Source organism: Salminus brasiliensis, chromosome 21 (assembly GCF_030463535.1).
Source record: "Salminus brasiliensis chromosome 21, fSalBra1.hap2, whole genome shotgun sequence".
In the NCBI taxonomy this organism is placed as follows: domain Eukaryota; kingdom Metazoa; phylum Chordata; class Actinopteri; order Characiformes; family Bryconidae; genus Salminus; species Salminus brasiliensis.
This window is the reverse complement of record NC_132898.1, coordinates 13,338,883-13,364,009: the sequence shown is the minus strand read 5'-3', so window position 1 is coordinate 13,364,009 and position 25,127 is coordinate 13,338,883. Positions and strand designations below refer to the sequence as shown.

The 25,127-nt window shown below is 42.5% G+C and overlaps 1 protein-coding gene across 1 annotated transcript in view; it reads left to right on the top strand.

Annotated features, from left to right (window-relative positions):
- cass4 (Cas scaffold protein family member 4) overlaps nt 1-24,279 on the top strand; it is a 29,354-nt gene extending 5,075 nt beyond the window's left edge. Inside the window, exons 2-7 of the mRNA XM_072666006.1 lie at nt 16,195-16,560; nt 17,372-17,434; nt 17,550-17,660; nt 19,776-21,095; nt 22,091-22,174; nt 22,567-24,279. Coding sequence (XP_072522107.1) covers nt 16,195-16,560; nt 17,372-17,434; nt 17,550-17,660; nt 19,776-21,095; nt 22,091-22,174; nt 22,567-22,980 — 2,358 coding nt within the window. The 3' untranslated portion in view covers nt 22,981-24,279. The remainder of the gene's footprint in view (nt 1-16,194; nt 16,561-17,371; nt 17,435-17,549; nt 17,661-19,775; nt 21,096-22,090; nt 22,175-22,566) is intronic.
- The last annotated feature ends 848 nt before the right edge of the window (nt 24,280-25,127 follow it).

The following is a 25,127-nucleotide window of genomic DNA, read 5'->3' as shown; positions in this document are numbered from 1 at the left end:
GTCATCATACCCATATTAGGAAATGTAAGCTGGATTTCTCTATGGCAGAAACGAAGGGGAAATTTCATGCTGTGTGGTGAACAAATTGTTTTGTCCTGTGTCCATTTCTCTCCCAAATGACACTGGATCCTATGAATTATGAGGTCCGGTAATGCCAGGGTCCCAATACATGACTTCCCCAGATTGTTGTACCCGTCACACTACACAACTTATTGCGAGTGGTTGTAGTTTGCGCACTACACGACTGATCAGCGTCACAGGGTCACGAATCTTCCACCAAGTGAAACCCGCAACGAGGTGGTCTGCTCTCCATGAAAACACATACGAGAACTAATGCGATGCGAAAACACACCAAAGAAAAAGAAAAGAATAGCCCTCGACTTTCTCTTCACCCCATGTTTTGCACTCTTGTTGGCTGTAGCCAGTCACTGCACTAACAACACTTTTTAGAGTACCGGATGTAGAGTCGTCAACCTGCTAGATATGTGTTGGGGGGCTTGTGAGGCATCAGAGATCACTCAGCAAGCTCTCGCATCACGTCTTTCAGCAGTTCACACATAGCGACCAAGCCAGTGCTAAGCAAACGCAGATTTGTCTCTGACCTGCTCTCCAAAACCAGTCTGTGGCTGAAATCATGTAGTGTGAACCTGGCATAGCAGGCCACAATGCAAGTTTTGCTACTGTCAGTCTTACATGGCTACAACGCATGGCTCTCTAGAGTGACGCAAGATTTGCACAGCTATGTGGTGGGAAAACAAAGCTCTTTCCTTATAGTTAAGTCACTCTACGTCTGGCCCAGATGTTTCTATAGTTGTACCAAGTAAAAAACATCCCATTATCTTTATCACAATATCTTGTGATCCTTTCATTGAACATTCATTACTCAGTGAACATATTGTCCCTTGAAGAGAGCAGCACTACATACATTGAGGCTACGCAGCACAAAAGAAGGTTTTGAATTGTTTATGGTTTTTCAGCCTCATTTGTCAATGTGAGAATGATCTAATTACCCAAAACCAACTCAATGCCTACTAGTGTGTCATATGTGTCGGGTACTTTTTCTTTTTCTTTTTTCTTCTTTTTTTACTCTTAGCTCCGTTTGAGTCACCCAGTACAAATATAGTGCAACTGCTGTAAGAGACGGCGGAGAGAAGGAGCTGAGGTTGATGGAAAAGTTGTAAGGCTACATTTCAAGGCCTGTTGCTCAACTGACCTTCTCCATGCAGTGCCCACAGATGCTCTATTTTGTAGTATCCGTTGCCAGGTCTAATAAAATCAACCTAATGAACTCAAAGAAACAGAAGCTCACGTTGCTCATTTGCTATTTATGTTAAAGGAGTACTAAAACCTGATATGAAAAATTGATAAAACGATCGGTCTATCTGTTGTGCACATGCTTACTTGCCGGTCCAGTGGCGCTGTAATAGTCTCTAGAAGGAGATCTGGTTTAAAGACTAAGAAAAGCCCCTTCTGGTGATGTATTATGAAGGTGGGAGGAACCTTTAAAAAACTACAAGCACTTTAAAGCTAATTGAATTATTTTCAATCTGCCAGCTGCCTAATCTGGAAACATTACCACTACACTCATAGTCAGGATTTACTCACTGTTGTGGTAGCAATTCCGAATGGGTGTATGGCTTATTCGCAAAAAACGATCAGTTCTCCAGTTCGCATTTGATAAGCCTGCTCCGTTTCGCAAGTTACCATGCTAATTTTTCTAACTCAGGGCGGGAATGTGAGACCAGACACACTAATGACAATATAACCATCTTATAATTATAATGAGATGCTGTGCACGTCCGGAAAAAGATCTCAAAACAAGTCTAACAGGTCAGCACCGGACTAATCTGGCCTGCAGTAGAAAAGAGGCCTAAATGCACTGCTTCTAAAATTTCTAAATTGAGCAGATGAGATAAATGTCATTTATCGTGATTAACTCCACAAATTGATGCTTTCAGTTGCTTTTGAATATTTAAGATGGCCTTAATTTTCATCAAAATGTCATTAAATATGGATGGAATTTGTCAGCATTCTGTGCCTTTTGTCCAACGTTTCCACGTTAGCCAAAGTGCTTTGGATCTGCGGATTCTACGCAGTGTTGTGTTTTCCATGGCTACACAACAGACACAGCAGGGTGACTTGGCTGAGTGTGAGTTCTGTCTGAGAGAGTGTACGATCATAGAGCATCGTTTGGATCAGAACATATGAAGTAGCTTTGCCTGATCACGTTATTATCAGGAAAGAGTAGATACAGCATCAGACACAGCTACTGTAATGTGAATGTACCCAGAGAATGATGAATGAGTGAGAAATGGTGACACATCTCACTGATGGTTAATAAGCAGAACTTCTTCCACTTCCCCTTCACCATCTGTCATTCAGTCAACTCCTACACTGGATCAGGTTCCTTCATCCAGAGCCTAACTAAGGCTGTGTGTCATTCGGAATTTATTACATGGCCAACAGGGTATGACCCGAACATGACATCCACGTGTTCTTACAGAACATCAGTGACAGCTTCCACTCTTCTGGGGAGACTTTACAGTAGACTTAAGAACACGGCAGCAGGCACTCACTTTCATTCAGCCACAAGAGCATCACTGGTGTTGGCCAAAAAGGTTTTGCTAGCTTGTGTCAAATGGCTGCCCGATGGCCAAATGAGGAAGCATGGTCCACTGCTCTAAGAGGTTTGCTGTACACCTTTCCAGGTGATGCTCAGCATTGCACATATTGAGCTTTCCCCATATGCACACCCCCCAGCGGCGGAAGAAGCGAAGCCGCTGGAAGGCATACATTTTCAACAATAAACACCAGTGCAAAGCAGCCAGCAAAGAACTGACCACTGCTGGTGCAACTGAAGCAGTCTGGGGTCTGGTCAGCTGTCCTGTGATGTTGTGTTAGCATTTCAAAAACATGTGTTGATTCTTCACACCTCAGAGGAAGCATGTGCTAGACTTCACCCTCCCAGCACTGGTACCATGTGATAGGATGCTAACCAGGGAGTGGGCATCAGAAATTTAGAAGAGAGTGTCAGAGCAGTGAAATTTCAACATGATAGCTTAGCGTAGTCTGAGTTTTAAGCTATAGGCTAAACTGTCTTTGTTCAGTTGTAGGCGTGGGTTTTCTGTATGGTTGTCATTTAGACAGACCACAGATCACTGGTCTAGATTTTGGGATAAGCATGCCTATTAACCTACTGATGCTGATAAGATTAGCGCTGACGCAGTCTCACACAATTCATCACTTTCCTTGTCGGCAAGGTTGAATGAAGGGGTTAGCGCTGTGGCAAATTCAGAGGGCTTCTTGAAACCCACTTTTAGGTATTAATATATAACATAAATAAATAAAGAAAATATGGATTTCCAACGTTGCATATTGTTTTTGACACTTTTGGCATTTTTGGCATTGCAGAGTGTGCCGAGATTTTTTGTGTAAGGAGAGGTGAGGACTACATCAAGTGTGTGTTTGTGTATCAAGTGTCCATGACCTGGCTTGCTTGCAATTTCTCACACTGTGTTACAACACACTAACACTGGCTTACTTCACTCACTTGAGCTTTTTGTGGTCTCTCCTCTTCTACAGCTTTCACACACTGACTGTGTGTTTCGGCTTCTGTCCCTCTACACTGACAGCAATTAATTACATACACACACACACACACACACACACACACACACACACACATACTGTGTATATATATATATATATATATATATATATATAAAGGTGCCAGATACCCCGCTGTGATGAATCAGCTAGCAGATGGCCGTGCCAGACAGCATCACACTGAAGTGATGTGGGGAGAGAGAGAGAGAGAGAGAACCACACACTTGTAGAGAGCATGGCCAATTTTGCTCTCTCAGGCTCTGGCTGCTGATGGCAGACGATCCTCAGGCCATGGTGGCAACGCCTTGTGCCTAATATTGAGTAGATCCCCTTTTGTCAGCACAACAGATCTGACCATTCACGTCATGAATTTCAGGAGAGCTCTGAAGGCTTCCTGTGACGTAAGCAGCAGGAGATGGAAACCTCCATGGATTGCACCCAGTTGTCTAGCCACCACAGTTTAGTTCTAGTCAAAGTCCCTCAGACATTTTTTACCTTCAAGAACAGAGACTGTTCACTCGCTGCCTTATATATAATTTGTTCTGATTGGCTGTGCAGGCTGAAATGTAGACTATGACCAGGTTTGGCATGGCAGCAACTTCACTATACACATTGTGATGTATGTTGTGGCATATATGTAGTATGTAGTATAAATACCCTGTATAGGGTACTGTGATGTGACACAACAGGCGTTTGTAGTTCATAAAAAAAAAATAATGAACTGAGGGAGCAGCAATGCAGCCAGGCAAGGGGTCAGTATAGGGTATGATCTGATCTGAGTCTGTAGCTGTAAAATCAACGATAACAAATGTCATGTTCACACTATATGACTTTTAATGTAGTCGGATTGCAGTACTGTTCACACCACACAAGCTCTTGTCTTGTAATCAGGTTTTTTTTTTTAGAAGGGTCACAAACTACGAACTAAGATCTTTGACCAGCAGGAATCCCCAGTGAGTCTGTCTGGTCTCCAAACTATGTTTTGTCATGAAAACACTGGAACTATCATGTAAGCAACAGGATTTCTTCTCTTCCAAGATGGATGTTCGAAAGAAACGAGCACTCCAAGCTGTTTGGCAGCAGAAAACAAGGTCCAAGCAGACCATGGGACTTTTCTTTTATCCATGCATGTTGTTCAACTTCTCCCCTGGGTTTCCCCTCACCCAGTGTCTTGCACCATCGTTCGCTGCAGCTTGTAACCAAACTCACTACCAGTCGCAACCTGGTCACAACACTTTTCACACTGGTGTTCCGTTCTCCACACGTTCTTCTCCGCTAACTCTGCTACCAGCCATCTACAGTAAGAATACTCCTTATCGCTTTAGTGGATATGGTGGATTTCTAGCCTCTCAGTCCCCATATATGGAGTGTGCAGACTGGGTAAAAAAACAGCATCTTTTTAAATAAAGTTTTGTGAAACTACATCAAACTTGTGTAGAATTGTGTAGAACTAAGTTTCATTAATAGTTGAGATACAGTCTGGCATGGTTTGTCACTCTGGTGAGGACAGAACAGCTACAGGAAGGGGTTAGCACTGTGGTGGAGGTAAAGCAGAATAAAAGCAGATAGCTTTAGGGTCCAGGAAGTTCGCTTAAAGTTAAACCACAAGGAAAAGAACCGATAAGCTTCTCACTTACAGCTATTCTTATAAGGCAGTTCTCACACTGCTGGACGTTGCTGACTGAGTGTTGCAATGGTGTGCACTGGATGTTTCAAATATCTCACAATCTATTCTTTGCTACAAACACTTCTGAATCTTAGAAACAGGTCATACCACGCACCACTTCCCATATTAATGTTAATATGCTGTTTTAAATACAGTAATAATTCAACAACAATGTTAGGGTGGCTCCAAGTAGCGGTCAGCGGTTTAATGCGCTGCCACTATGGCCCAGAGGTCGCAAAAATTGAATCCCAAGCCATGCTGCTTTGCCTTCAGCAACCGGAGACAGAGAGAGCACAATTGTCTGTTCTTTCTCCAGCCAATTAGGTTGCACTCACCCCCAACCCCCCCATTACTTTTAATGCAATGTTAGCTGACACTGGTGTCTCTAGCATGGTTGGTGTGTTGGAGCTTAGCACCCAGCGCTTTCCTCTGAGCGTGCCGGCTGCTCAGCGATGGCACAGTTTAAAAAGAGGCAGTGGCTGACTTTGCATATAGAGACATGTGTTACCCTCTTAGGATCGGGAGCATTGCTAGTGCAAGAGGGAGTTAGGAACGGGTGGGTGGGGAGAAAAAATCAACAAACCAATTATTTGTTTAATGATTGGATTGGAGAATTATAATCCAAAGAAGAGGACATTCCACTGAACTCGCATTGAAGCATCATTTTCTCCATTTTTCTGCAATCAATCAAATTGCTTTTCTTTAATAAACAGTGTTTTGAACAGAAATTTTGAACAGTACTGTGGATCAGCAGCTGCACCTCTCACTGCAGTCTTGCCTGCAAATGAAGCTTAAAAGATGGCTAGCATTCAGATCTAAACAGCAGTCAATCATTTTGAGATAGAGCATCCTGCCCCTGGATAAGCTAAGCCGTGTGGAGGGAGCGCAGGAAGCTGAGCCTGAGAAGCATAACGTTTATGTACCATATCTGTCATAGTTTTGAGACAGGAAATACCAGGGCAGCTGAAAAGGGCCAGAAACACCGACATGCTGGGGCCTAGAGTAGCCACCAACGTCCATCTTCTCTTTTTTTAGACCTGGGTTTAGGGATGATGTTTTGAACTGTTTCCATATAAAACATTTCTATGTAAAAATGTGTTAGGGATAAATAATATATATATGATAATAAATATAATATAATGTATAAAAAACTGTGAATTTGAATTCACCATGGCTGTGATGTTAAAACCATCAACACTTATTCCCATCAGCATCCATTCAAGAAACAACAGCTTAGCCCTATCCAGTTAAGCTGAGGTGATGAAGTATAACACATAGGACAGAGGTCATTTACATACAGTACTGAGTACTGTGCATTTTTTTCATTTTAAAGTTCAGAATCTTAGAAGCTGGAGCATTTTCTGCTTGTCACCATTCAAGTAATCACAAACACATTCAATGATGTTGAGGTCTGGACATTTTTTATTTTCTTACTAAATGGCTTCTTGATTAAACCTGCATCCTTTTAAAACCAACAGTGTTAAGTTTTGGTGGTTTAACAGGTCATGCCTGGTTGTTAGGGGTTACATTTTCTTTGGATCTTTTCATTGTTATTTGCTTTTCAGTTTTTCACTTCCTTTTTTAATGTGTTTGACTTTGTCACTTTACTTATTGTAGTGGATTAGTAGTATATACTACTATAGAAGTATATACATATACATATACTGTAAGTGAACGTAATGCTGTGTTTATTTACATACCAGTACATATGTATTTCATCGCTGTTATGCAAAAACCTTGAATCTCCAATAGGAAAAAACTTTCAATGGAAGTCAATGTAAAGAGATTTTATTCCAGGTCATTTTGGAGTATTTTTATTGGTCCATTCATCATGAAATTTGCATACAGTGTTAAAAAACGATGATGATGTAAAAGTGAAAAGTAAAAAAAATAAATCAATAAAAAAAGTGGAGATTGTGTGACAGTAACAATATGTATGTGTATATATGTAGAACTGAACAACCACATTTATTTATATTTGGGATAAACTACATCACAGTATCTCACAGTATACTTTTCAAAGCATATTACTGACACTGACAACAATTCTACTGTTCTGATGAACTGCATGATTTATTACAAAAGTAAGCAGAATTCGTGCTGGTTAACTTGATTCAGTGTAATACCGTACGAAACAGTAAAGTACCTGACCAGTATTTGTACTCATAGTTTTTATAGTATTTTTAATTGTGCCATCCTTATCAGATGTCAAAAAAATATTGTAACACTTTATTTATTGTAAAAGTCTGATTAGTTATTTTTGATATTAGATGTTTGCTATATGGCCTAGCCCTATGTACTGCACATACATATTGTGAACATGTATTTGATATCATAAACATATTATAATTCATAAGATGATAGGATGAAGAATGTTTGTCAAGCTGTAATGTTTGTTAGATTACTGAAGTCATTCGGAAAATAACTGAATATTAAGAGCAGAAAAGCACTGGTTACTGGTAAGCATAGTGTTATTATTCATATTATTCACTCAATAGTTTCAGGCTTTGTGTAGGTCATAAAGCTGAACAGTCTACATTTCTTGTGGTCAAGACCATCACAGCACACACATCCACACACATCCACACACTGTGATGGTCTGTGTTGGTTTTGCACAGCAGCTTCCTGTCTTGTATCTGAGTAAACGGAAATGAGTTCAGTGTTTCTACATAAACACTCACACACAAGCTGAACCTCTCGTTCCATGAGAAACATATCACACATTCTCACCAGCAGGAGTATCTGTGTCATAGTCCGTGGTCCTAATTTGCTGCATATGGGGTCTATTTTGTGTTTATTTTGACGTTTTAGTCTCCCACATACTCCACATATACCTTACTGCTGGGTTCATATACACGGACCACTGTGCTGCTTCATTCCTGGCTTTGTCGTAATGTTCCGTTCACGGAGAGGTGCTGACCTCACATTTTGTGTTTAGGCTGTTTCCGCCACAAGGTCAAAGGTCAAAGTAAACCATGAAGACATAATTCCCACAGGACCTGGAAATGTCTAGTGTCAGTTAACCCTTTAGCGCAAAGAGACAAAAATGTGGCTTCTACCTTTTAATGACAAAATTTCTTTTCCAATATAGTCTTTTCCAACTCCCAGCATGTGCTTCCTCCAAATCACCACAATTAACGCAAGGCAACCACATCTTTTCAAACTTTGACCATCACAACTTTGTTGGAAAGGTGAACCAGCTTAGAGGGGCGTGCTTACGTCAGCTAACAGACAGTAGTGCTGGCTAGCATTGTGGTGAGCGATGGTGGGAAAGGGCCATCCTTCACACTCATAGAGATAAAAGCCAATCTGAAAAGGAGAACCATTGTTCCAGAGAACAACAGCTCCACTGCTCCACAGCTCAATGCTGTGGGCCTAACCCTCTCATCCCAAACCTGGCATTAGGCATGGTGCCAGTGGTGCCAATAGGTTAATGTATATCTACCCCAGAGAGTCCTATTCTATTGGCAGTAAATCTCTACAGGGACTAGACAAGCTGTGCGTGTATGCATTAGTACATCTGTGGCAGCAATGGGTGCAACTTAAGGGAGCTGAGTGCATTCGTTAGATAGGGTGTCCACAAACATTTGGTAAGATAAGAATGTAAAGTTAAGAATTCATGCCAGAGCTTTACAGTTCTGCTTCTACAGTTGATATTCATTTGTTAAAAAGAATTATTGACCTTAGCAATACTAGTACTGCAGAAGGTCCGTGTGCATAGTGAGCTCATGACTAATTGCAGATGTTCCGGGCAAACTTCTGTGGTTGTTTGGATAAATTCAATAATGAACACATTCCCCTGAAGGGTTCACAAGTGTCACAGGGATGTCCTTTTTAGTGTCAAAGCATAATAGCATGGGCTACCTTTCAGCTACCAACACTGTAACATTGTTGCTTGGGTCAGAGTGAGAGAGAGTGAGAGAGAGTGAGAGAGAGTGAGAGTGAGAGAGAGAGAGAGAGACAGCTGTTGAAAGAAAGCCTCGGCCAGCTGTCTCAGCCTGATCTCCACAAACAGGCATGTGCAGGAATCCCAACACCATCACAGCTGAATCTGACCTCCTTTCTTAAACCACACACACACTCTTTCCAAACTTAGAAATGTACACACTCAGCACACAGCTTCGTGAAGACACGTGTATACTGTATATACACACTTGAGAGCAGCACCACTTACATTCCTCATATCTTCTCAAGAGTAACACAAAAAAAGCACAGACTATTTAAATGCACTTTTTACAAATACATATCATACATATCATAATTTACATCATTGATTGATCTGTATATTATCTGGCTGAAACCTTACTAAAGGTAATGGACATTATTGCTTGTGCTTTGATGCAATTGGTGTTATTTATGTGCCACCCGCCATCAGTGCAGCCTGTTTATTTACAGGCCATTGTGATGTCATCAGTGCAGCCTGTTTGCTTATGGGCCATTGTGATGTCATCAGTGCAGCCAGTTTACTTATGGGGCCATTGTGATGTCATCAGTGCAGCCTGTTTACTTATGGGCCATTGTGATGTCACCAGTGCAGCCTGTTTACTTATGGGCCATTGTGATGCCATCAGTGAGGCCTGCATCTTACAGGCCATTGTGATGTCACCAGCGAAGCCTGTTTACTTGTGGGCCATTGTGATGTCATCAGTGAGGCCTGCATCTTAGAGGCCATTGTGATGTCATCAGTGAGGCCTGCATCTTACAGGCCATTGTCACAGCATTAGTGCAGCCTGCAAGGTATAGCCCTTGTGATGTCATCAGTGCAGATAATAGACTAACAGACAATTATTGAACAATAGAACAATACAATGACCAGTGCTCTGCAGAAACTACCACTAGACCATACCGACGAATCTGAGAGCAATACTCTACCTTACCTCCTTGCATTTTTCTCTTCTATATAGTAAATTCAGCTACTTTAGACAGAGGTGTTCAGCTGTGCAAAACAAAATGTAAAAAAGCATTGCCAATAGAATGGATGCTCTGGAGCGGCACACAAAAAGCTAAAGGTCACCATACTCAATGCCAAGCAATTATTAGAGGGGTAGAAATCCCCACATTGGACTGTGAAGCAGTAGAACTATGTCCTCTGGAGTGTTGGATTTACATCCAATACCTTTGGGATAAGGTGGAGTGGTGTTTGTGATGCAGACCTATTATAGATCATTAGCACCTGACCTCACTAAAGTGTCACTAAAAGCCTTCACCGAAGAGTAGAGGTCTGTTACTGGAGGGGAGGCAAATCTCCCTTTACTACCCCTGCTTTCAGAATTTCAGAGGAGTTATTATTGATATCATCACACTAAACCCTTCACCCTTCCTACCAAATGGCTGTTTTGCTTTTCTTCTTGCAGAACGCATCATTGTTATTTAGCGTGCTGTTTGCTGTCTACCACGATCAATCTTTCTCTCTGAGTCAGTGTAGCTGTGTGGCACTTGTGGTTGGTACACTAAAGGCAGTGACCACAAGCCCCACTCTGACAGTCCTTTGGCACGACAGGTGCTGCTACGTCAGGCCTTACAGGCTGAATAGAGCCTTTGTCATGAAAGATTCACCCAGAGAAGCAGGCCAGCTGCCATTTAAGGCAGTTCTAGTGGCCGGGTGTTATCAGTGGAGGCGTGTGGGGTGAGGAAGGAAGGCGACCGCGTATGTATCGTGAGGATAGAGCATGCTGTGTGAGTGTGCGTCATATGGATTGGGTGGGCCGTGGGTCGAATCAGCTGCACGCGGCACAGCAGAGAGTGAGGTTAGAGGTGAAGAAATCATCACATTAAAGGAGCAGCGTTTTTCAGCCTAGTCGAGAACTCCTGCATCTGTATTATATAGTCAGTTACCACTAACGCACTTTGACTGTACATTTACATTTACATTTACATTTATGGCATTTAGCAGATGCTCTTAGCCAGAGCGACTTACAAAGTGCTTTGCTATTTACCCAAGAAAGAAACCTTAGCTAGTTAGAATAGACTAATAGTTCAGATTGTAGATGTCACTGGGCACATCCCACAGATGTCAGTGGGAATGTAGATGTCACTGGGCACTTCCATGACATCTGAAATACATGACTGGGTAACAGGAATTTGCAACATTACCTGTGTTAGGATGAGACTGAGAGAATGTCCTTCCAAATCTATTTAGTTTTTTAGTTAATTTTCCAACACTGGAACAAACAGGCAAAAAGGATAACTTGTATTTTCCATAATGAACCAACTAGGCCTGTGAAAACTCCACCATGCCTACACCATTTTGCTATAACAATTATTACACATCTTTCCCTCTGGAAAACTAGTCCCATCTCTAAAACAACAAATTACACCAATTCATAAAAGCTTTATGTACAACACTGCTATCGAGAACATAAATGTACACTGGACCTCTAATCACTTTTCCCTACATTGGAAAATGAGGAGCACTGAACCCTGTTATAGGGAACAATAATTATCCCAAATTAGGAGCACAATATAGAACACTATTAGACAGAACAAAGAATGGGTTCCTAATCACCATTCCCCACATTGAAAAATCAGGAGTACTATTAAGAACCTATAATAGGGAACAAGAATGGCCCCCTTAACAACCCTTCCCTACATCTGAAAATTATGAGTACTATATACAACACTATTGTATGTGATAGATTGAAAAATGAGGAGCACTGTATAGAACATTACTATAGGGAAGAAGAATAGTCTCTAATCACTATTCCCTCCATTGACAAAATTAGGAACACTGTATACTATAAGGAAGATGAATGGCTATTCCCTAATTAAAAAAAAAAAAAGGAGCGCATTTTGGTCAAATTGTGCCAAAATGGTCATACATTAGCGGCTATTACGGCTATTCTGTGTCCACTAGCCTACATTGCTTGTTCACGGCTCATTGCTGTGTACTGTGGGATCTGTAAGAGTACCACAACAACAAAACTGCATCAGCATACAAGTTGTGGACAATTCCTTCAGTGTGACACGCTTGCTTAGGCAACAGGAAGTGTCTATAGCTGATGATGCGACTTCACACGTCAGAGCACTGCAACAAGACATGCATGGCGCAAGACATATAGACGTTGGGTGTCACTGAACTACAGTGGAAGCTTCTCAACAATTGGGCGGCTTTTACCCATTTTTTCCCCAGGTTTAGTCAGAGGAAATGATATCTAACCTTCTGCTAGGTCTCCTCCCTCTCACATGACGCTCCCATGCTGGGTGAGGGAGGGCCAGCAAGAAGGGAGAAGAAGAAGAAGGTGCCTTTATTGACATTTCATGTATACACCTGCACAGTACAGCCAACATGATCTCTTCACATATCCCAGCTGAGAAGCCTGGAGTCACAACAAAGGATCAGCCCTGCCTCAACACCTCTGGAGAGATGGTTCAGTGAAGTGCTTGGCTCAGAGGCCCAACAGCAGCAGCTTAGCAGATATGGTCTCAAACCCACAACCTTGTCAATAATAACCACTGAGCCACTACTGCCTACAAAGGCTTCCTCCCTGTCTCATGAAACCCACCACATCCTTTAGCAGCAACTACACCTACTGACACAATGTCACTGCACAGCTGGACACGCTTGAAGGAGAACACTAATTTTTCTCATTCAGCTATCAGACATGTAAGCTTGTTAGCAGTGATGCAGTGATGTGGGATTGTATGTGTGAGCGCAAATGTCCGGATCAGTTGGACCGGTACCCGTGCCAGCCCCCAAGTACAAAGGCTGGGAAATGTCCAAGTGAGCCCATGTGTGAACAGGGCAGGTCATTTTTTCGAAGAGTTCACAGTGGCTACACCGGTGTCGCTCCTTGCCTAAACCATGCAGAACATTTTCTGTAGTGTAGCGCAGTGTAGAATGCGTCCTACATTGAAAAACGCTGCATGTGCAAAAGGGCACACACCTGATTCTCCGGACAATTTCTGAAGAAACGTCTTCAAAGAGAAAGCAAAGCCCTGGAATCACAGAGACTAGTCCTTGTAAATAGTCCTTTTAATATTAACCCAGTGAAGTCTAAGAGCCAGGACCTTGGACATGCATTAGTAAACTGCAGTGTCAGTGCGGTTTCACCCTTCCACATTTTTAAGGGCTTAATGGACTGTATGTCTTCAATGGTTCCCTAATGTACCAGCATAAAAGACAAATTAATTTCATAATAGATACTTAATAATCCATTGAAGGTCTGAATAACAAGACTTAAAGCAACATTATGTAGCAATCTAACCTTGAAATAACGACTTCAAAATCAGGGTCTGGAACGCCTTAAGTGGATTGTGTAGGAGACCTCTTGTGAGTGCTGCTATCCGGCATCAAGACATTAGCAGCATATCCCTTAAGTGCTGTAAGTTGTGAGATGGGGCCTCCATGGATCACATCAGTGAGCTTTAGGTACCCATGATCCTAATGTTGCCGGTTCACCGGTTGTCCTTTCTTGGACCACTTTTGATAAAAAATTTTTTTTAAAAACACAAGACCTGCCTGATGTCACACATCATCACCTTCACATCATCACCTTATAGAACTGACTGTTCACTTACTGCCTAAACTCTCCACCCTTGACAGATTCCACTGTGGATGAAGATAATCAATGTTTTTCACTTGACCTGTCAGTGGAACTAATGCTAGGGCTATTTGGTGTATATATTGATATATTTTTCCAACTGACTATAAACCAGAGTAGTGCAGGATTCGATTGGACAATTGCTGTGGGATAAAGTATCTATTTAATGCTCCAAATTCCCCACAGAAGGCCTGGACAGCAAGCGCTGCACCACAGAGTTCACTCAGTGACGATAACAACACACCACATAGGCGTGTCTATCAGCAGGTTATGCTGTTCTTCCATTAGTGAATTCCATCAGTGAGTTAGATTGGAGATGGACTACTACTATTACTGAGGGACCTCTGGGTTCAGCCGATTACTTTCACACTGTTAAAAAGAACAAACACACTGCATGATTCATACTTGATACAGTTAATTAGCAGCGTTTGGTCCAGCGAAGCATTCCCTCACCCTGAAGAGTGTGTGGCTTGAATGCAAGAATGTATGTGAAGGTAACTGTTGCTGCAGAGGAATTTCTAAACACATGGGCCTCGGTTTAAAGGGACGCGTGCACAAGTGTGTGCATGCGTGTTTATGTATGTGTGTGTGTGTTAGTGGGAGGGAGGGAGGGAGAACGGTGGCCCTGCACATTGCAGGCAGCAACTGTTCTTGTTCAGTTCAGGATCTTGCAGGTGTTGTTGTGTATGTCTGCAAGCTAATGTTTGCGAAGCTCACACAATAAATGGAAGAGCAACGGTTATATTTGCAGCCCTCAGGAAACCCTGTTCATTGAGAAAAGGATGGATGACACTGATTGATGTTGCTAGACTGGTCTGTGTTGTTTCGTCATTGTTTTCGGTTTATAAGGGAGTCTTGGGGCTTTCTGAGAGGATATTAATGTACACTTTTTTGGAGAAGTATGTGGAAATGGCTTCCGTTTATTTGTCCAGCGGAAACTATGGGAGGAAGCCAAAGCCAGATGGGTAAAGGAGCTTTTCCTCTATGCACCTGTCTGGAGCCACTGCCACTTCTAATCTAAGCTATGGAAAATGAACAGCTGTTTGATTGGACTGCTAACCCACACTGGCAGATGAAAAGATGGAGAGAATAGACAAAAACTGAAAACAACAGCCAGGCAGACATTCCACACCACACAGCAGGTCCACACTACTGCATAAAACACTATAAACACCATAATGTTGGCCTTATTATGATTATGTTATTAGGTTATATGGGGTTCATTACTCAGTGCACGAGATCAACACTTCTTCAGCTTCATGTTAATCAAAGTGTATGGACCTTTCTCATTGTTTACTTTGGGCACCATAGTTTAGTACTAGGTTGAAGCCTAAATCACTACAGTTCCCACAGTACCATGCAAATCCATTTAGCTACATGGCAGGCAAAATAAACTGTTAATGGGGTTATGGACCTTTCTTATTGTTTACTTACTCACTTGCATCATATATATATATATATATATATATATATATATATATATATATATATATAATTACAAGAGTGGAGAATTGAAGTGTGGACCCAATTTACAGGGCTCACTTAACACTACAAGTGTCTGATTTCATTCCATTCCATGGCATGGAGAATGCATCTCCAGTCTGATTGTCCAGAGAATTACACACTGGATTAGACTACCATGACTTCAGGTGTTACGAGGCTGTGTTTCTGGCTAAGAATATTTCTAGAGAATAAGGTCAGTGGCATTCTTTCAGCCGCGCAGCAAAGCAGTGCCTAGCTACAGCTGGGGCTATTCTCCCCCTCATACAAAGCCACTGTTTGTTCTGAGCCAGCACTGGAAAGACACTGGCCTCTCTATTGGTGACCACACTTATACATCTCCTGTTTAGAGACTGCATTGTTGTTCTTGTTGTCTTTAAGCAAATGTAGTTAATCAGTCAACACATTTAGTGTCCCAAGTTTGCTAAAGTATATTGGCTAACCATTTTGTCTATAGTCAACCAATTAGCATTATGCAAACTGCACAAATAATTAAGTTCAGCTAATCACAATCAGATTTCTTATATAGTTTCTTTCAACGTATGGCATACTGTAATCTATAAAAATGAATAAAAGCGTGCTGCATAGCTAAAAACAGCAGTAGCAACCATCTTGAAGCTTGAATTTCAACCACAAGGTTGGCCATTCTTGTAGCGTAACAGTGTCAGAAACTACATAGGCAAGCGTTTTTGAGGTGTCTTAACTGGATACTTGTGGACATAAATATTAATTTCCTGCTAGCTACATTATTTAGCCTTGTAGCTCCAAAGATGCTGAAACACATCCAGTTAACTGACCCTTGGGAAACTTGTGTGAGGCTGATCTTTTGTGGAACACCTGTCTTAAATACTGTTTATGTGTTTTCTGTCCTGTCTCTGCCAGACCCTCTTTGCCAAAGCTCTCTACGACAACACAGCGGAAAGCCCGGATGAACTGGCTTTTCGTAAGGGCGAAGTTGTAACGGTGAAGGAGCAGAATGTGGAGGGGAGCCCTGGCTGGTGGAAATGCTCTCTACACGGGCGGGAAGGTTTGGCCCCAGCTAACCGCCTGATTTGCCTTTCTCCAGCAGAGGCCGAAGCGCTGGGTCTCAAAACCCAGAGCATTTATCAAATCCCCAAAGTGCCACGGCCCTTAGCGGCCAGTCCGACTTATGAGGTCATGGACCGGATCTATAAGGTTCCCTCCGTGCCTTTCCCACAGAAACACAAAAAGCCGGAGGTGCCTGAGGGAAGCGTCTCTCCACACAGGGTAGGCATCCTGCAGCTTTCCAAATGAAGAGTGCATGTCATTGGGCACCATTGGACCTTAAAGAAACAGACAGTTTAATCCTTAACCTCTAAAACCATAGGCTTAGTACTAGTTCTTAACCGTATTGTTTAGTAAGTATACTACATCATTCTAACAATTATGGTGGCCCACAAACAGACTCTTAGGGTTTGAGGGGTCAGACTGCTAGCAGCATGCATAGAACAGAAATATGAAAAGATATGATCAAATATACACACACGTCTGAACAAATGCTGGTTAGCTTAGTAAAACTCTCCTCACCACAAAGTAAGCCAGAGAGCCTTGCTAGTGATGCTAACTCAGGCTAAGAGGCAGTCACCCTGCTTGCTAAAGCACAAGCAGATGGGGGCTAGGGATTTGTCTCAGTAGGCACAGGCATGCAGCACAGCATCTTTATGGACCCATAAAAGAACAGAAAAGACTTCAGACAGCACTAACTGCAACCAGCAGAGAGAAAATAAAAAAAGAGAGTGAAAGAAAGAGAGCGAGAGGGAGAGGTGTCAGCTATGGGTGGGTACAGGGTCTGGTAGACCCACATGTTGCCAATTTCCCCACAGTGCTTCAGGCAAAACTGTTTACCTTTACAGTAGTTCCCCACCACTTCATGTGCACCATGGTTTTAATTAGAGAACTGGGTTAATTGGGCAGACATACTGATTCAAGAATGTCTGCCCAACAAAAACAAGTTCATGGTCAGCTACTTTAGACAGATGCTGCTGTTTAGAGCGGTAAGGGAATAAGGATAAGACACTCTTCATTATGTGTTTTGCAGGTGGCACAACCCTCTGATCTGTATGATGTTCCAAGTCTTGTCAGAAAAGGCTCCCTAAATACAGTAAGTTGACACAATGAATATTCATAGGAATACGTAGTTGTTTTTTTTTCCCTTGCTTTTCTTTTATTTACTACTTCTGAGTAACAAAGAACATTATTGCTCTTGATAAACACAGGTTCCACCACCAGGGCCTTTATTACGGAAGAACTCTGTGATGACGCCTATAGAGACCCAGAAACGATATGAAAGCATGGAGAAAAGAATGTGGAAACCATGTCAAAACAACGTATGTATGGAATAGAACAGTCCATAATTCTAATTATTAATAATAATTATAATTATTATGATTCGCATTAATGCCTCAAGTAGTGCCAATTTTCTGTCTGTCCAGTACAGTAAACTCAATGAAAGAGTAAACAGTAGGGGGTCTGCTAATATTGATAGCAATACAATGCCATCATTTTTCTCTCTTAACCCCAAAATGGTGTCACAGCTGATGTAACCATGCTACAAAAAAGGGTGCACCGGCTGATGTTATGCTTACATGTACAGTGGGGAAAAGAGTATTTAGTCAGTCACCAATTGTGCAAGTTCTCCCACTTAAAAAGATGAGAGAGGCCTGTAATTGACATCATAGGTAGACCTCTGATGAGAGACAAAATAAGAAAATCACATTGTTTTTTAAAGAATTTATTTGCAAATATTGGTGGAAAATAAGTATTTGGTCAATAACAAAAGTTCATCTCAATACTTTGTTATATATCCTTTGTTGGCAATGACAGAGGTCAAACATTTTCTGTAAGTTTTCACAAGGTTTGCACACACCGTTACTGGTATGTTGTACACAGACCAGTCATCCTAGTCCCTTTGCAGAGAAACAGCCCCAAAGCATGATGTTGCCACCCCCATGCTTCACAGTTGGTATGGTGTTCTTTGGATGCAACTCAGCATTCACTCTCCTCCAAACAGTTCTACTTTGGTTTCATCTGACCATAAGACATTCTCCCAATACTCTTCCGGAACATCCAAATGATCTCTAGCAAACTTCAGACGCGCCCGGATATGTACTGGCTTAAGCAGGGGAACACGTCTGGCACTGCAAGATCCCTGGCGGCATAGTGTGTTACTGACGGTAGCCTTTGTAACGTTGGTCCCAGCTTTCTGCAGGTCAATCACTAGGTCCCCATGAGGTTCTGGGATTTTTGCTCACCGTTCTTGTGATAGTTTTGAGCCCACGGGCTGAGATCTTGCGTGGAGCCCCTGATCGAGGGAGATTAGCAGTGGTCTTGTGGGTCTTCCATTTTCTGATTATTGCTCCCACAGTAGATTTCTTCACACCAAGCTGATTGCCTATTGCAGATTCAGTCTTCTCAGAACCTGCACAATTGGTGACTGACTAAATACTTTTTTTCCCCACTGTAACTCCCTATGTGTATTGGAAAACTGCATGCCAAAGCGTTCTGCAACATGGCATTGTGGGAAAGGTAGTTCACTGGCTTCATCTACCTGGCATAATGTCAGCATCTTGTGGCATCAACACATCGGTCCATCTGCATTGTTGCCTTTTTGGTTGTGTTGACATTTGCGTTATTTTCGACACCAAGCTGTGAGATGCTAGCTAGCATAATACTGTCCATAAACTAAAAATAAGTAACTATTACATAGTTTAAGAAAAAAAGGATTGTTCGCTTTACCGATTGATTTAAGAAATCCACAGTAAGCGTCAATCTTGCTGTAATCAACTCTTTTTACCCTTTCACCTAAAAAAAAACATCAGGTGGTATCCAGGCAACACCTACCTGTGCGCCCATCTCCACCCTCCAGAGATGTGGTCGCCCTAGCATTTTAATATGGTCTTTTAGTAGCATGACTACATTTTATGTGTGATACCAGGTCAATTTTGCATATTTTTTTAATAGTCTGACATAACTTAATTCACTTAAAAATGGCAATGAATTTATAAGAGACAGTCACACATGCCATGTGATTTTCTGGAGATTCTGGGCTAATACTATGTCTAAATTCGAGATGTAAATAAGTTGCATTTGACCATTTTGATCAGAAATTGACTTTATGTCTGGAGTTTTTCTTTGTAAAGACTAAAGAAATGATAGATAGGGTATTGATCTGTTACAAAGCCTAGGGTACTGGCATGTAAGCATGAACCATGCATTTATGTGATAGTTTAGGATAATAAATCAGGTAATAATAAATAGGATTTTTAGGATCTACTTTTTTTATTTCTTCCGATATCCAATCCAGTGAGTTTGGCCAGTATCGGACCAATAGCGATACTGAGTATCGGATCAGTGCACCCCTAGTAAACAGTGCCATTACAACAATTGCAATTCTCTGCAAAAGACTCATCCACATCCCTGAGTTTGAAATTCATGTTTTGCAGGTCTATGCAGTACCACCATCAATCACACAGGAGCCCAATTACGACATCCCTGTGCCTTCAAACACTGAGGTTCACCCAATGGTGGCTTGTGGCTATAGCACTTTGCCCAACCCACGCAAATCTGAATGGATCTACGATGTGCCTGTTACACCTGAGAAGTCCTGTGGTGAAGCTGGTAACTATGGCACCATGCCGTCAAAAGGTGTGAAATCAGAACAACTTTACGACACACTGCCAGCACGTGTCTCTTCTGCCACAACCTCTGCTTGCTCGCTCTATGACATTCCAAAACCCAGTATTGCTGCACAACAAAGTGTAGACTCTAGAAAATCAGGGGATGAGTCCATCTATGACATACCACCTACTGCCAAGCAAAGAGAAGCCTCTCTGGATGCTACAGCAGTCCAAAAGCTGCAAAGCTTAAGCCTGAGCGATTCTGACAAGGGACCTGTTCCTCTGGAGTATAGAGGCAAGAGTGGGCCCATGTATGATCTTCCTCGAGGGCGCCCATCTTGGGGCAGGCAGACAAGGGTAACTAGCCAGTCCCAAGAGGGAGCAACTAGCATGGAGATAGAGGAGAGTGTTGAAACAGGCAGAGGTCGATCTGTGTGCAACAACCAACGTAGCTCCACCGCGTCAACTGCTTCCACCACCTCCAGCTCTTCCAGGAGCTCCTGTGACTCCCTGATGCTGAGCTCCCCTTCTCCCGAGCCTATAAGGGAGATCACAATGTCTCAGGAAGAGGTCGCTCAAAGGTTGCTGGATCTCCAGGACGTAGTATGTCAAGCCATTTCAAAACTGATGGACTTTGTGAGCAGCCGCTGGAGAAGTCGGGAGCACCTTGGTCAACATCTCCAGGAAATCCATGTGGCAGCTGAGGGTGTGGCAAATTCGATCACCAGCTTCCTCGATTTTGCCCTGGATGTTAGAGGAAACGCACGGCGGCTTACTGACTCCAACCTGCAGACTAGGCTGCAGAAGCAGCTGTCCATCGTGGAAGACTCGGGACTCATTCTCCAGCAGTCTGTGGATGCCCTTGGTGGCTTGGGCTGGTCCCTTGATGCCCTGGTTCAGGATCCTGGGCAGCCACACACTCCAGACCAGCTTGAGCGCTTTGTCATGGTAGCTCGAACCGTGCCTGAAGATGTGAAGCGGCTTGTGTCCATCCTCAATGCTAATGGCAAGCTTCTCTTCAGAAGTGCTTCAAAAGAGCCCGAGGCACCAAAAAACACCAGTCCCTCGAACACAAGACTAAGCCTTGGCAAGAATGAACCACCGCCAGACTCGGAGGCAGATGACAATGATTATGTACAACTTCAGGTAAGTGGAGTTCAGTTCAACACAGTTTAGTTCAGCACAGTGATTCTCATGTCTGGCCCCTGCCTTTTTCATGAAATACTGTATGACAAAATGTGCAGGAGATGAAATCAATGTACTAACCAGAGATCCAATGAATCAAGACCCATTTCATGCTTAGGCTGCTGTAATGCACTTTTTGTAGGACTAAAAAAGTTGGATTGGTGCATCCCTAGAGATGATTTAGTTTTATACAATAGTTAGTTCTGACCTCACAATCTGATTGGTTGAGAAACATGCTGATATTTGTGATAAAAGACATGGCTTTATCACACTAAAACTGTATCCCTGCGCTGGCGTGTTGACAAAAAGTCACAAGGCAAAGCTGAACCAGAAGTCTGCTGACCCGGGCAGTCATTTCCAGTCACACAAGACCAGGCTCTGATCTCTGTGAATGGAAGGAGACCAAAATGCTCTGAAACTGAAGATAAAACCAGTAGCGTTTGGCTCAATAATGCACAACAAACCATGATTTATCGGCTTGTTTTGGCTTCTACACAATGATGGAACGGGTGAACCCTACTCCTCTCACAGCATAACCAGCAAGCTGACTGGCTCTTTTTGTTAAAGGGCTGGTCTTTACTTGTAAACAGACGCCATGTTGAGCGTTACGAGAACTCCCATTCATATTTCAACCAGTGGCTTGTCTTCAACCAGTGGCTTGTCTCTGGCTAAACTTGATACTTCAACAGTTCTGTGGCTCTATAGTAGCCTTATAGTATCAGCAGTAGTCTTAGGCTGCATACAGGGCCCCACAAGAATCCCCACGTCATTTAACTTACCATTGAATAAAAATAACATTTAATGTGGAACTACTTTTTGACAGTATTAAAGCATATCCAGTATGAGACAGTATGATTCTTGACTTCTTAAAGGAATGAAGTAAAAAGCTGCATATAAAAGCAATATATATATATATATATATATATACATGTTTCCTTTTTTGTCACTCCCTCCAGACAAAGACAGAGTTTGAGCAGCAGCAAATGAAAACAGAAGACAACACGAAACCAAGCACAAATGAAGAGAACAAAGAAAAACAGGTAAGCATTTCTCCATAAATCCATGCAATGCCCTTATTATGATCAGGCATTAAATCGCTTGGCATCTCTGACCATGCCCCTGCATTTCCTGTCAGTGCTAACACTGGAAATAACCTTCATTGAGGGCAAAACCCTTTCATCATTACCGCTCCTTTCTTCTTTAGTACATCTGCAGTCTTCCTGTCTGGGCGCCCTTAGCATTAATGATGGCACACTTACACAGCCAGCATGTGCGGATATTAGTCTGTGGTTGTTGTTATTTACAGCAGTGTGTAAATAACAGATCCTATCTCAGCATAAGGGCCATCTTACTGCAATTGGTCTGATTCCTATCCTGATAACTAGCAGTAACCAGCGGTATCCTGATTTTTAACGGCTCTTGTCTTTATTAGGTTTCCAAACCTGCGCCTCCAAGGCCGCCCAGCACCCACCAAAGCCCCAGCAAGTCCCAAATCTCGGACTACTGCCGTCTGTACTTTGGGGCCATCAAGAAAGCCATCGCTGTGTTTGTTACTAGCTTGGAGGAGGGCCAGCCACCTGAGAAGTTCATAGCCCATGGTAAACTGGTGATCATGGTGGGTCAGAGGCTGATGGACTCTCTGTGCTGTGAAGCCCAGAGCAGACCGGACAGTCAGGAACTTCTCTGCAAGAGTAACCACCTGTGCGCCCTGCTCAAGCAACTGGCCGTGGCCACCAAGAAGGCCGCACTGCATTTTCCAGACAAAGTGGCCATCCAGGAAGCAAGGGACTTTGCCAAAGAACTGGCTCAGAGGGCTCACAACTTTCGCATATCCTTGGACGTCTAAGTTAAAGCTTCTCAGTCCTGGTCCTGGGGTAGTTTTGTCCTGCAGAAAAAAAATTACAAAAACTAAACCATTGTGATCTAAATAAAATTTCATGAGGTGCCCAAAATCCGCAAGACATGGAAGCACTCTGATTGGGGTTGAGATACACTGCTTTATGGGGTCTTTGAATTTGGTTTGGACAGCCGTATGGTGCATACCCAGCTAACATGTCCGTGTAGGGCCTGTATGGGTAGCCCAACTGGAAACCAGAGCGTTTTGCCTTCGGGTTCCACGTTGCCCCACATATACATGCCTACCAGGATCAGTGATGGACCAGGAGGGGTTAAACATGGGCCACATCTGGGTTGTACACTGCATTTGGGTTCTAGATGGGACTCATGTGAGATTAGGATGGGCTGTAACGAGGGGGCTTTTTGAGAAGCCCAACTGGGTCCCAGTAAAACCGTATATACTCAGAGCTCATTTCATCCATCTGAGCCCTACATGAGCATGTTGGCTGAGTATGTCAGGAGCCTGCCTGCATGATGATGTGGAGGTGATATTGTTTTTTTTTTGTTTTTGTTTTTTTTTGGTGATTTCTATTTGGATATTGTCAATACTTGTACTATTGTTTATGAATAGATCGTATTAATTACCAAAAGGGACCACAAGTGCCAGTTAGGGTGGTCAGATCATAGCATCTTACGTCAGTGCATGTAGCCTACAGGTATGGCAAAGCTTATATACCCAGTTTGCTTAGTAAGTGTAACGAGCACAGTAGCTAGCCTGGCCTCCAAAAAGTCACACATAAGCAAAAATTGCACTTTTGTGATGTCAAACATTGTAGTTCAGAATTTTAGGGAGAATCGTGTATCTATGTATAAAGTAGAGGAATATACTATACATAATTATTTTTGTACATTTTGCGACATGTATTGTCTGTCTGAGCTGAGCACTGTGTAAATATTTTCTTTGAATTTGTTGCTTCAGTTTTGGCCTTTTTCTATGCTCACTTGTTCTGGAATATGTATTTTAATGGACACTGTTTGTTCTTACCAACTGCAAGAATTTTTTTTCAAGCAGCTTTCTTTTATTTGCTCAATATCAAATACTGGTTTGGCTTATCCTATATAACCATGTTTGCACATATAATGTTAGTAATAATACCAATAAAAAGGACAAGATATGTATGGTATATGGCATATGCTATGATTTTGCAGTGCAACGCCCAAATGTCATCCCTAAACTAAGTGCTGCCGCCCTCTGCTGGTTCTGAGGTAACTGCAAATCAATTTATTCTTTGGATTTTTACTAATAAAGCACTCCGAATAAAAACGTGTGTTGATTGGGCTTTAGTTTGGTTATGGTCTACATACGGTATGTATACAAATATTGCTAGTGCTACAGGTTGTGCGTTTGTCGCACAGCTCCCGGGGCATGAAGTTGTGGGTTCCCTCACTTACTCTTTCACTCCTCTGTGAGGAGCTTGGTGTGTTCTCCTGGGGTCAACACTCCAGGTTTCCTCCCACTCTGCAATGGACTGGTGCCCTGTGCGGTTGGTATGCTTGCCTTGCGCCCAATGACTTTGAGTAGGCGCGGAACTCACTGCGACCCTCACCGGGAAGAAGTGGTGGATGGAAGGATATTCTATAGTCATTTTCTGAAGCATGTTAACACAGTGTATCAAAGTGGGACACTAAATGCTGTCTTACAAATTTCTTAAAGAACTTTATCTCTGGTGCATCAATTTCATTAACTTTTAAAGGCCTGTCTGGCCCATCTGAGCCTTCATTTACTAGTTAGCTACATTTTTTTCTCCAGTGATGACATCATATGTTGCTATTTTAGGAAAACACACGTCTCATCATAACACTTCTCTCTCCCTCACTGTGTGCCATGACACTGCACTGTTTTTGTTTTTTCTCTAAGAAACACACCTCCCACACCTCCCATCCTTCAGTTTTCAGTTTTTTAACCCCTTCAGCCCTAAGGCTGCTGTGCATTCAGGGAGGCAGGATACATGCACTAGTGAGATTTATTAAGGCAAATAAACAAACAAACAAACAATCAAAAAACAGAGAAACAAGGATTGCTAAGCCCTCTTCTCCTGAACACAGCATTTATCTAAGTATATGATGCATGCACTTACTGTTTTGGAAATATCAAGA